A 12,833-nucleotide genomic window follows, 5' to 3' on the forward strand; every position below is an offset into this window, starting at 1 on the left:
TGGGTGGGTGAGAAATGGTACAATGCAGGGAAACACCTGGGTGAAAAACTAAACTCCTGGAGCCAGAGGTTCAGCAGAATTGGTACGCCGTGACAGCCTTGAGAAGGATGTTCCCAGGTCAAGGCCTCATTCCCGAAAAGGCCCTGTCCATCAGAGCCTTCTCCTTTGCTTCAGAGTATGCCTGCAATGTAGGGTTGCTAACCTCCAGGTGGGACCTGGAAACCTCCCAGAACTACAACCAGAATCTCCACACCTCAGAGATCAGTTCCCCTAGATGAAATGGCACCTTTGGTGAGGCAGCTCCTTACTTTCCCCCTCCCCTGCCGCCTACTTCATTGAGTAGGGATGTGACAAGGGGGCAAGTAGTTTACCTCCGCAATGTGGAGAAGGCTACCACCTCTGACCGTGTGCCTCACGAGGGATGCTTGGCAGGGCTCTGGGGCCTCTTTCAATGGAAGTCCTGGCAGCTTTTCACTCTTGCAGTATACCACCCCCCTTCAAATTGATCATAAGGAGCCAATAAATACAAAAACTCCCCTTGGCAGGCCTTCCTCCCTCCAACCATCTGGCTGCTTTGCACACATCCTGTAGGCTTCTACAAGTAAGGGTCCAATGCATTTTCTGACCCAACATGTTCTGCCTCTTCTTGGGTCCCTCATTCTTCAGCTCATCTATCCCACTTTTCATGCAATAAGAAAGATCTACAGAAGGCATCTCGTGTAATGCATCTGCCTAGAGGGACAGAGTTACCTACATGCATTCTGCGAGTTCTGCACCCTTATAGAAATGAGATGGTGGTCACATCAGGTCAAGGGGACTCTCAGTTAGATGGCAAAAACCTCCACTAGAGAGCCCCACACACAGCTGATTCCTTGCTTCTGATTTGAGGTATGTAATTGGAAGAGAAACAAGATCTTCCTGGACTTCCAGCACTGAACTAGGAGCCTGAGAAATATGTCGTTTGGAAGGGCATTGGTACCATTTGGCCTCTACAATGGAACCTTTCTCCTGTTTGTTTTACAGAGGCTAGAAGGCAAGAAAAGGAGAAACTGCAGTGATGAAACCCTGTCACCGTTCTCATGATGTGCCTAGAACCGTCCCATTTCATTGACCCACAAGTAACACATAGGAGATGACTGCAAACTTGACCCCAACCAGTGTTCCCTCTAAGCTGAGTTAGCATGAGCTAGCTCACAGATTTTTAGCCTTTTTTTTTTTGTCTTAGCTCAGGAAGGATGACCCCAGAGCACACTAATTTATGCACAACTTTAATGCCAGTAGCTCACCAAGTAGAATTTTTGCTCAAGAGACACTGTAGCTTAGAGGGAACCTTGATCCCAACCAGATGCAGTCACCATGATTCCCAGGGACAAAGTGACATTGGTGAGATATGGAAGGTTCTTGATCATCCTGGCTCTAAAGTGACCGCACAGAAGCGGCACTGCAAAACTTAAGGTGGGTCATGAACAGCAGCTGCTTTAAAGGAGGCACGAATCCTCCCATCAGGAGCGGGCAGAAAATGTTCCTTCCTTGTCCCATCTGCGGCATCCAAAGGGGGGGAATTCAGAGTTGTGTCCCCTTCAGTCATCCTAGCAGCTGCAGGATTAAAATGAAAGGGTAATGATCTGGCACAGGGATCTCATTAAGAGACCAATAGTTCTGGCATAGACATAGTCCTCCGCTCTTTTTTCCCACAGATAGGATTTGTGGCCAGGCGGCATAAGGCCAGTCTGCCTCCCCCTCCCATTGAAAGACCCCTGCAAGGGGAGGCAGCTTTGGAGTGAGACCACACTTCCCCTTTCATCCATGAAACTCAGTCCACTGTGTTGGGGGCCTCAACTCCTTGACCCCATCAATTCTGCTCGCAGCATATCCTGAGTTCCAGGATGTCCTTGAGGAAAAGGGGGCAGATAGGTTACCCTCCCACACACACACGCTGGTCTTCCGCTTAGTGCCCAGTGCTCCCTTGCCTGTTGGTTGGTTCTATTCTTTTTCATAGCCACAATGGGAAGCACTAAGGGAGGTCAGGATCAGAAGCTTTTGTCCACCCGGGTCCTGGGTGAGTGGGGGCAGTTCAGTGTCTCTGCCTTGCTCTGCCGCCCGGTTGCTAGCAGGCCATGGACCAATCTCAATGCGTGGACTGGTGGTTGGGGACGCCTGGCGTAGAAGAAAAGGGTGGAGGGTTGCAGGAAGTGGGAAAGGTCATTTTTTGGAGCAAAGTCGCCCTAGCAGCCTCTGTGGAGGGGAGAATTCCATAAACACAACATCTATCAAATGGGGCAAGATAGGAAAAGTAAAATTGTCATGGAAAGCTTCGAAAGGAAAGAGGTAGATGGGATTGTAAGAGTGATGGTGCCCAAGCCAATATACTGAACAGCTGGCTGGCGACATGACACTTGGGGTTTTGGCTATAAAGCCTTTTGAGAGAGACTTTTAGGGTGTGATGCAACATGTACGTTTAGACATCGAACTCCCAAGATCATCTGATTGATTCCTGGAAAACCTACCCTGGCTGAACTTTGAGTGAATTCCGGACTCCTGACCTTGCACTGCATGAGACTGGAGTTTGGAAACTTCCTCTGGCTTTGTTATCCTGGAAAGCAGAAGACACCGTAACCCGTCGCCCTGAACCTGCGAGTCAGTACAGATTGCCTCCACCACAATTAGCAGTGGTGTAGGAGACACAGGTTTATCCATGGCAGACTTGGCTGCTCAAAACCAGACGCTCCGAATGCAGGTCCAGAAGTGGAGAATTGCTTTTGCTATGCTCCAACAACAGCAAGGGGTGGCTGCTGCAGTCCCTGATACCTCTCTCCCTGAGAAAAGCCCAGTAAAACCTCCAGAGAAGTTCTTTCTCTGGGGACAGGAGTGGGGGGGAGAATTCCTTGCATTCTTGGCACAGTGCAAGGAATGCATAGAGCTTCGAGAAAGGGATTTACCCAATGATAAGACCAAGGTTGGTTTCATCGAAAAAGGAGGAGGCTGCCAAGGGGGCCTCTCCACTGCTTCTCTCTGACTCTCCTCTGCTAACAAACCGCGCAGACTTCATCATCACCCACCTGCACGGGTACAGTCTTCAGTGGAAGGGCCAATTGCCATCGTAGACGCTTACCTCAAGGATTACACCACAGAACTCCAACTACTTCTCCAAGTACTGGTTTGCAGTCAGGCTGCCCAGTATCTGAAAGAGCTATCCGAAGAGATGCCAGATGAAGCAGCCCGGCTGGAATGTCCCACCACACTGGTCACCCAGATGCAGGGAAGGGGTAGATGGGATTGTAGTGGCGATAATGGCTAGAACTAAAAATCAGGATATTAAGAGGGTGGGAAATAAAGTGGAGAACTTCCACAGGTCAGCGGTAACAGTAGAAGGAAAGGGTGGAGGGTTGCAGGGAGTGAGAGAAAAATATCTCTAGCAGCCTCTGTGGGTGGGGGGCAGGATTCTAGGTACACAAATTCCATAACATCAGGATATCTAGGAACATTAAAATTAGGCAAAGCCCCCCAAAAGTTCAAAAAGGCAAGCTGAAAAGACTTATTTTTTCTTCAGCTACAGCTAGCAGCAAGCACAGCATAGGGAGTCCTTTCCACCCACACAGCAGACACCCAGCCTGTCAAATTCCCAGTTTCCAAGAAAAATGAAAGAAAATGGCTGAAGCCCCCCAAAAGCCACAGTATCAAAAAAGCAGGTGGAGAAAAAAAACCTTTTTTTTACTGCAGTCATGTTCTTAGCCCACTACAACTGGCGACCGTCCCCCTAGCAGACACCTTGCAAGCACAGTGTAAACAGTCTTCTCAGCCTGTTCAGCATAGACTCGGCTTACCAAGTCTCCAACATGCTGGAAAAGAAATAAAAAAAGAAAATGGTGGGCAGAGCTCTGAAAACAACGCACATTTCAAAAAGCAAGCTAAAGAGTCTTTTTCTTTCCTTCAACGCCCAATCTAGTCCGTCGTGTCTTATCGGCTACAGCTTGCAGTCGTCCTTTCAAAGAGTGACACGTAGGCAGTTCTCTCCGTCATATGGTGCAGACCTGTCGTAGAGGAAATGAAGTTAAAGAAAAAAAGTTTTGTAGCTTTCCTCAATCCTAGTATCAAGCTTTCTCGTTTGTATTCCTTTAGAGTTGCTGGTCATTTCAAAGTAAATACTCGAATTCAAAATTCACCTCCTCTTTCTTGTTCCGGCAGCAACAACTACTTCGCCATAATGGCGTCCGTAGCTATCCAGGCAACAGGGTAAAGGGAGCTCGAGAGTCTGCCAGTGCTTCCTCCTGCTTTCCCCCATGCATCGTCTGCTTGCAGGGCTCCTTTCCTGGGGCTCTGTAGAGTCGGAAGCCCAGAGAACCCCCCAAAATACCCAGTTCAGCTCGTCCTTGCAGCCAACGGTGAAGGACAAATCCACACTCATTGCGCTAAAACTGGAAATCCCAAGAAAGTATTGAGGGAGTAGGACTATGGCTGAAAATATTTGTATTATAGGAGACTATAATGCCATATTTGACAAAATGGAAGATAGGAAGACGTCTAAATACATCAAAGGGGCTGGTCAACTATTGCCAAGAAGTTTTGTGTTAATGACAGAAGAATATGTACTCATTGACTCTTGAAGAACACGCTATCCTACAAGTAAAGATTTTAAATACTATTCCCACAGGCACGAATCATGGTCACGAATAGACATGTGCTGGATGATGACAGCAATGATGATGGACTTAGAAGCAATAGAAATTTTGCCAAGAACTTTTTTCAGATCATAGTCCACTGATGATAACTGTAAAGGGAGCAAAAATAAAATATAATTGGCAACTCAACATTTCAATCTTAAAGAAATAAGAATTTTGTGCAGCAAACTAAAAAAGAGTTAAAGTCCTATTTTGAGTTAAATACACAAGATAAAGTATCATATAAAACCATTTGGGAGGCCAGCAAAGCATTCTTGAGGTGCTTGGCGATAAAATTCAGTGCAATACAGAACAGAGAAAAAAGACAGAAAATCCAAGATCTAACAAATATGTTGAGACAAAAGGAAAATGACCTGAAAATAAATCTGGATTTATCAAAACTAAACCAAGAGCTCAAATGCTTAAAGCATCAACTAAATTTCATTTTCCTAGAAGAGATGGAGAAGAAACTGAAAAAAAATGAGGAAGATGGCTAGCCTATTGAAGTAGAAAGAGAAAATAATAAATATCTTAAGGGGCACTAATGAAAAAGAAAGGTACTCATTTTAAGATATTAAGGAAATTGCAAGGGTGTTTTTTTTTTTTTTTTAGAAAAACTATATTAAAATGCAGAAGTAGGTGCTAGCCAGCAGCAGAACTATTTAGGAGAATGAATGCACCCCAAACTTAATGAAGAACAATTGAAATAGCTAAATGATTCAATAACAATCCAGGAAATCACTCCAGCTTGGGGAAAGCAAAAGAAAGGGAAAGCACTAGGGCCAAATGGTTTGCCAACTGAATACTATCTAACCTTCGAAGAATGTCTCCTACTACCTTCAAGAAGTTGATGGAATACATATGGAATGAAACAGATTTTCCGGAATCGTGGAAGGAGCAGCCCTGCAGTCACAGAAGATAGAGACTCCCTCAAATGATTAAATGGGCGATTAATTTTAATAAAGAAATACAGATGGAGACGTGGGAACACCTATGGAAGAATTCAATGAAAATATCAACGTGCTATAACATAAAGGAGAACTGTTTCAAAATGCTGTAGAGATAGTACATGACAAAAGTTAACAAAAATGAGTAATCAAGCCTCAGATAGGTGTTGGAAATGTAAAAAACATGAAGGTTCTTTTTACCACATGTGGTGGACTTACAAGAACAAAGGGGAAAAGTCAGACTGCTCCAACTACCGGGGGATAACCCTGCTCTCCATCGCAGGCAAAATCCTTGCCAGAATACTCCTGAACAGACTGGTGCCCGCCATTGCAGAAGAACTCCTCCCAGAGAGCCAGTGCGGCTTCAGAGCTAACAGGAGCACCACCGACATGGTATTTGTTCTCAGGCAGCTCCAAGAGAAATGCAGGGAACAGAACAAGGCTCTGTATGTGACTTTTGTCGACCTTACCAAAGCTTTCGATACCGTTAGCAGGAAAGGCCTGTGGCAAATCTTGGAACGTTTAGGATGTCCCCCAAGGTTCCTCAGCATGATCATCCAGCTACACGAAGACCAGCGAGGCCAAGTCAGACACTGCAACGACCTCTCGGAGACCTTCCCAATAGGCACAGGTGTAAAGCAAGGCTGCGTTCTCGCGCCAACTCTCTTTACGATCTTCTTTAGCATGATGCTTCAAAGAGCCGCAGTAGATCTAGATGAGGACGATGGTGTCTACATCCGCTATCGCACCGATGGCAGCCTGTTCAACCTGAGGCGACTAAAGGCCCACTCCAAGACAATGGAAAAACTCATCCGAGAGCTACTGTTTGCTGATGATGCTGCACTCGTCTCCCACTCGGTATCAGCTCTGCAGCATATGACGTCCTGCTTTGCAGAGGCTACCAAGCTATTCGGCCTAGAAGTTAGTCTGAAGAAGACAGAAGTTCTCCACCAGCCTGCACCCCAGGAAGATTATCACCCTCCCTGCATCACTGTGGGTGAATCAGTTCTGAAGACAGTCGAGCAGTTCAGCTACCTGGGGTGCATCATCTCCTCAGATGCTAAGATCGACAAGGAGATTGACAACAGGCTGGCAAAGGCAAACCGTGCCTTTGGCCGACTGCACAAAAGAGTGTGGAGCAACAAGCATCTGAAAAAAGGCACAAAGATCAATGTTTACAAAGCGGTTGTGATGACAACCCTCATCTACGGCTCCGAATCGTGGGTTTTATACCGTCATCACCTGCGACTCCTTGAGCGCTTTCATCAGCGCTGCCTTCGCACCATCCTCAACATCCACTGGAGTGACTTTGTGACCAACACTGAAGTTCTCAAGCGGGCGGAGGTTACCAGCATCGAGGCACTGCTGTTGAAGACGCAGCTGCGCTGGGCAGGGCATATTTCTAGGATGGAAAACCACCGCCTTCCCAAGATTGCCCTGTATGGCGAAGTCTCCACCGGCCATCGAAATAGAGGGGCACCAAAGAAGAGGTACAAGGACTACTTGAAGAAATCCCTTGGCACCTGTCGCATCAACCATCACCAGTGGTCTGACCTAGCCTCAGATCGCAAAGCATGGAGGCACACCATCCACCAGGCTGTTTCTTTTTTTGAGAACGCACGCATAGCTGGTCTTGAGGACAAAAGGAGATTGAGGAAGAATCGCACTGCTACAGCACCAACCCTAAATCAGACTTTTCCCTGCAGCCACCGTGGCCGGACCTGCCTGTCCCGCATTGGTCTTGTCAGCCACCAGCGAGCCTGCAGCAGACGTGGACTGTTGCACCCTTCTTAAATCTTTGTTCGCGAAGCCAAGCCGAGAGAGAGGTGGACTTGTGAAAAGGCGAAACAATTTTGGACAATGATTCAACAGGAGATCTCAAAAATCTTAGGTTATAATATTAAGAGAGCACCAGATGTCTTTCTGGTGGGATTACAAATGGAAAGCTTTCCGAAGCAAGACAGAACATTGTTGTGGTATTTGCTTTCAGCTGCGAGAACATTGTATGCGCAAATGTGGAAGCAAGACAGAATACCTGAAAAATGGGACTGGGTCTTAAAGGTTCTTAACTGGAGTGAAATGGACAAACTTACTAGAATCTTAAAAGACAACAACTTGGAGAAATTTAAAGAAGACTGGAGTAAATTTCAAAGTTACGTGGAAATACAATGGAGGGTGAAGAGTCATTTAGTGGTTTATGACAACATTAACTGAAATTTAAATGATAAAGAAGAATTGTGATTAATAAATTAGTAGAATATAGTTACATGGTAATTATGCATATATGAGTTAAGATAAAACGAAGACAGTTGGGATTCTGGAGTTGATTTTATAACTTTGGGTTTTGTGTTTAATAAGCATTAAGTGAATTATAGAGAAAGGGTTGGAGAAAGATAACTCTCTGTGTAAAAATTTTATAATGCTGAAAAGATATTTAGTAGTGTATGACAACATTAATTGAACTTTTAATGATAAAGAGGTATTGTGCTATTGTGATAAAAGTATTAGTAGAACATAGCTACTTGGTAAATACATATATATATGAGAGTTAAGATAAGACTAAGATAGAGGGAACTCTGGAACTGAATTAATAATTATGAGCATTGTGTTTAATAAGCGCTAAGTGATTATTAGAGAGAAGGTTAGTGAATGATATATATATATTTTTCTTTTCTAAAGATTCTATAATTGTGAATTTACCTTTAATATGCTTTTAATTTGTTTTAAGTACCGGCGGAGGTCATGAATAAGAGAGGGGGGGAGGAAATATGTAATGTATTGGAGAAGTATATTTGAATTTGAATAGATGAATATATTTCAATATATTGCAAAATAAAAGTTTGGTTACACAGAATAGAAGATAGAGACTCCAAAGAGATTAAAAACCACAGACGGATCTCTCTTCTTAATACAGACAATAAAATCTTTGCTACAATCTTGTCAAATAGATTTTTAAAGATTTTAAATGTAGTTATAAAAGACAAATCAGAAATAACGTGAGAGTGATCCTTGATGTTCTTGAATACTTTGAAGCAAATCCAGATAAACAAATGGCGTTAATATTCCTAGATGCTGAAAAAGCCTTTGAAATATAAAGTGACAGTTTTTAATCGAACAATTCAAGATGATGAATTTTGAAGAGCAATTTATCAAGATAATGCAGGCTATCTACTCTAAACAGAAAGTGAAAGTTATTGTGAATGGGGACAAAAGAAGAAGAAGATGAAGATATTGGATTTATATCCCACCCTCCACTCCAAAGAGTCTCAGAGCGGCTCACAATCTCCTTTACCTTCCTCCCCCACAACAGACACCCTGTGAGGTGGGTGGGGCTGGAGAGGGCTCTCACAGCAGCTGCCCTTTCTAGCTCTGCCAGAGCTATGGTTGACCCAAGGCCATTCCAGCAGGTGCAAGTGGAGGAGTGGGGAATCAAACCCGGTTCTCCCAGATAAGAGTCCGCACACTTCACCACTACACCAAACTGGCTCTCCACACCAAATTGAACTCTGGAAAAGGACAAGGCAAGAATGTCCTTTGCCGCCATTGCTTTTTATACTGTCTTTAGAAGTTCTCAATAATAAAATAAATAATAAAGAAGTTCAAAAACTGAAGATAAAAGGGGAGGAATTCAAACTCCAAGCATTTGTGGATTATATGGTTTTTATCTTACAAGAGCCCCGTGACTCAATTGAACCTCTGCTATCAGACTTGGAAGATTTTGGGGAAACGGCTGGGCTGAAAATTAATCGGCAAAAATCCAAAATTATAACTAAAAACATGATGAAACAAATGTCTATGCAATTGACTGGGAAAGCCAGCTTTCAAATTGAGAAGAAAATTAGGTACTTAAGGGTCCAACTAACAAGTAGATGTAGCTCCCTTTATGAGGATAAAGATGCAAAACTGTTGAAAGATATAGAAAAACATTTCAACAATTGGAAAAATCTACAATTATCATTCATGGGGAGGATAGCAGCGATAAAGATGACTAACTGGTCAATCTTGACTTACGAGGCGGCTGGCTACTCGAACGTGGGCGTTAGTGAGGCACCGCTCATCCACTTCCTAAGGCCTAAGTCACACTGGAGCACAGGCAGAGAGATGGCATGAACAAGTCTCCGTCCGTCCATTGTCCTGGTGGCCCCACTGCAGTGTGGACTAAAAGTGTATTACTGAGGCGGGGCCGGCAGAAGGGAGGGGCACTGCGAACCCATAAGTTTAGCCACTTCTGGTACGGGTGCCGTCGCGTGTAGTACTCAGGGGCTGGGACAGCGGTGCCCGCAGGTAGGCTGCTTGCCTCCCCCACCCCACTCACAGACCCAGACCCAAGCCCATGGCATGGCTCTGCATTCTGTTGGGAAAGCTCCCTGTGAATTCTTAGAGCTAGCTCCGTGCAACAGTCCCCCACCCCATACACAAAATAGGGGCAGACCCATGGCAGTTTGCCCTCTGCAGGCTACGTGCACATATGCTGTCCCCCCTGCATCATGGGAGCTGTGCCCCAAGGAAATCACAAAGGCAGCAGCCTCATCCACAAACTCATCCCAGTCAGCTCCCCATCTAACAATCGCACCAGTCCCCCGTTCCTGGACTGAAAGCACAACAACCCCACGAGGCAGTTCAGCCAATGGGAGACATCCATCACTATACAGCCTCTCCTGCTCCCCACAGCACAACACCCCCCCACAGGACCACCACAGTCAGCCACAGAGGCACAATGACTCCATGCACCATACAGACAAAAGCTTTATTCGCGCGACAGCCCTTGGAGGGGCCGCTGCCCAGCTCTCCAATTATATGTGTGTCAACACAGAGAAGGTGGCGTGGTGGGGCCAGGGATTGCCATGTCTCCCAGGGTTCCTGCCAACCACCACCCGGTCACAGGTGGCCCCAATGCCCAGGGCGGCGGCCATGGCATCACTTGCAAAAGGGTCCCACATGGCCGGCTTCCTGGGAGGAGTTGCTTGCCACTGGAAGGAGCAGCCCATCGCCCTGCAGTCAACAACTGGTCTATGCTGGTGAGGAGCCGCTCAGCCCTCCCCTGCAAATCCAGTTACTGCCTCGCCATGGTCAGGAGGCTGAAGAGATGTGTAGTGGCCGTCAAGATCGTCTCCTCGATTTCTGCCATCTATCGATGGACTGGGGCTGTTGCCTCCTGCCACTCCCACTGACCCTCCAGGTGCTCCCTCTCGATTGCTGCCCACATGAAGGACAAGGTGGAGGGGATTTTCTGAGCTGGCCGCTGCCCCCAAGTCTGGGGACCTGGCTCCCATGCATCCGGACAGCCATCAGATCTGCTCCCATCAGTCAGCGCTCCCACCTGCTCCTCTCATCCAGGGCCCAGTAGCCCACAAGGAAGGGAAGATGGTGGGAGGCTGTCACTCGTGGCTGCCATAGCTACCTCTCCCATATCCCCACCCCCCTGGACATGAAGAGGGGAAGCGGGGAGATCCAGGGTTCACAGAACAAGCGAGGCTGCCATTGCCGACCGTCTCCTTGGAGACGATCTCCAAAGGTCCTCCATCACATGGCCCACCAGTGTCACCGTGCAGCTACCTGTGGAAGCAGAGGGGGGCCAGCATTCACCCACAACTACTCATCCCTAAGCATGGGCCCCCCATGCCCCATGACCATGAACGCACCTGGCGGGGCCTCCTGGGACTTGTCATCTCTTGTCAGACAAGGCCCAGCAACAGCAGCATCCATCCCCTCATCACTCGATGTGTCCCCCTGCCGAGCTGGTGACTGGAAGCTCAGGTCCTCACAGGACGGTGCCGCCTGTAGGCTCTGGATGTGGATGGATGCCTTGCCAGCCATGCTGGGCAACCTCACCCCATTGCAACTTACCCCGTCAGCTATGAGCCGTCTAACTCATTTCTTGGCAGCCCCGAACGACTCATTCCAGCAGTTCAGAGTGGATTGCTCTGTGTGGGTTGCGTGGTCCACAGCAGAGACCAGCTCCACTACCATACGCCAGAAACCCCAGTGGTCCGCTGCCCAGCTCTCCAATTATATGTGTGTCAACACAGAGAAGGTGGCACGGTGGGGCCAGGGATTGCCATGTCTCCCAGGGGTCCTGCCAACCACCATCCGGTCACAGGTGGCCCCAATGCCCAGGGCGGCGGCCATGGCATCACTTGCAAAAGGGTCCCACATGGCCGGCTTCCTGGGAGGAGTTGCTTGCCACTGGAAGGAGCAGCCTGTCGCCCTGCAGTCAGCAACTGGTCTATGCTGGTGAGGAGCCACTCAGCCCTCCCCTGCCAATCCAGTTACTGCCTCGCCATGGTCAGGAGGCTGAAGAGATGTGTAGTGGCCGTCAAGATCGTCCCCTCAATTTCTGCCATCTATCGATGGACTGGGGCTGTTGCCTCCTGCCACTCCCACTGACCCTCCAGGTGCTCCCTCTCGATTGCTGCCCACATGAAGGACAAGGTGGAGGGGATTCTCTGAGCTGGCCGCTGTCCCCAAGTCTGGGGACCTGGCTCCCATGCATCTGGACGGCCATCACATCTGCTCCCATCAGCCAGCGCTCCCACCTGCTCCTCTTATCCAGGGCCCAGTAGCCCACAAGGAAGGGAAGATGGTGGGAGGCTGTCACCCGTGGCTGCCATAGCTACCTCTCCCATATCGCCACCCCCCTGGGCATGAAGAGGGGAAGCGGGGAGATCCAGGGTTCACAGAACAAGCGAGGCCGCCATTGTCGACCGTCTCCTTGGAGATGATCTCCAAAGGTCCTCCATCACATGGCCCACCAGTGTCACCGTGCAGCTCCCTGTGGAAGCAGAGAAGGGCCAGCATTTGCCCACAACTACTCATCCCTAAGCATGGGCCCCCCATGCCCCATGAGCATGAACGCACCTGGCGGGGCCTCCTGGGACTTGTCATCTCTTGTCAGACGGGGCCCAGCAACAGTAGCATCCATCCCCTCATCACTCGATGTGTCCCCCTGCCGTGCTGGTGACTGGAAACTCAGGTCCTCGCAGGACGGGGCAACCTGTAGGCTCTGGGCATGGCTGGCTACCTTCCCAGCCATGCTGGGCAAGGTCACCCCCCCCCAGCTTTCCATCCGGTCGCCATAAGCGGCACTTGGCTCCCAGTCCCCCATGGAGCTACTGGCACCCCTGGAGGAGTCCTTAGAGTCACCTGCAAGAGGCAAATGGTGGGACCATTACCTCCTGCATCTCCCATGGTCAGCTGGGGGGGAGTACCAGGGGGATGCATGGGTTGA

The 12,833-nt window shown here is 48.1% G+C and overlaps 1 protein-coding gene across 1 annotated transcript in view; it reads right to left on the reverse strand.

Moving 5' to 3' along the window:
* Window positions 1-4,639: 4,639 nt before the first annotated feature.
* LOC132570060 (taste receptor type 2 member 40-like) overlaps window positions 4,640-12,833 on the reverse strand; it is a 129,275-nt gene continuing 121,081 nt past the window's right edge. Inside the window, exon 2 of the mRNA XM_060236500.1 lies at window positions 4,640-4,768. Within this exon, the coding sequence (XP_060092483.1) occupies window positions 4,640-4,768 (129 nt within the window). The remainder of the gene's footprint in view (window positions 4,769-12,833) is intronic.

The sequence above is a fragment of the Heteronotia binoei genome, chromosome 4 (assembly GCF_032191835.1).
Source record: "Heteronotia binoei isolate CCM8104 ecotype False Entrance Well chromosome 4, APGP_CSIRO_Hbin_v1, whole genome shotgun sequence".
NCBI classification, from domain to species: domain Eukaryota; kingdom Metazoa; phylum Chordata; class Lepidosauria; order Squamata; family Gekkonidae; genus Heteronotia; species Heteronotia binoei.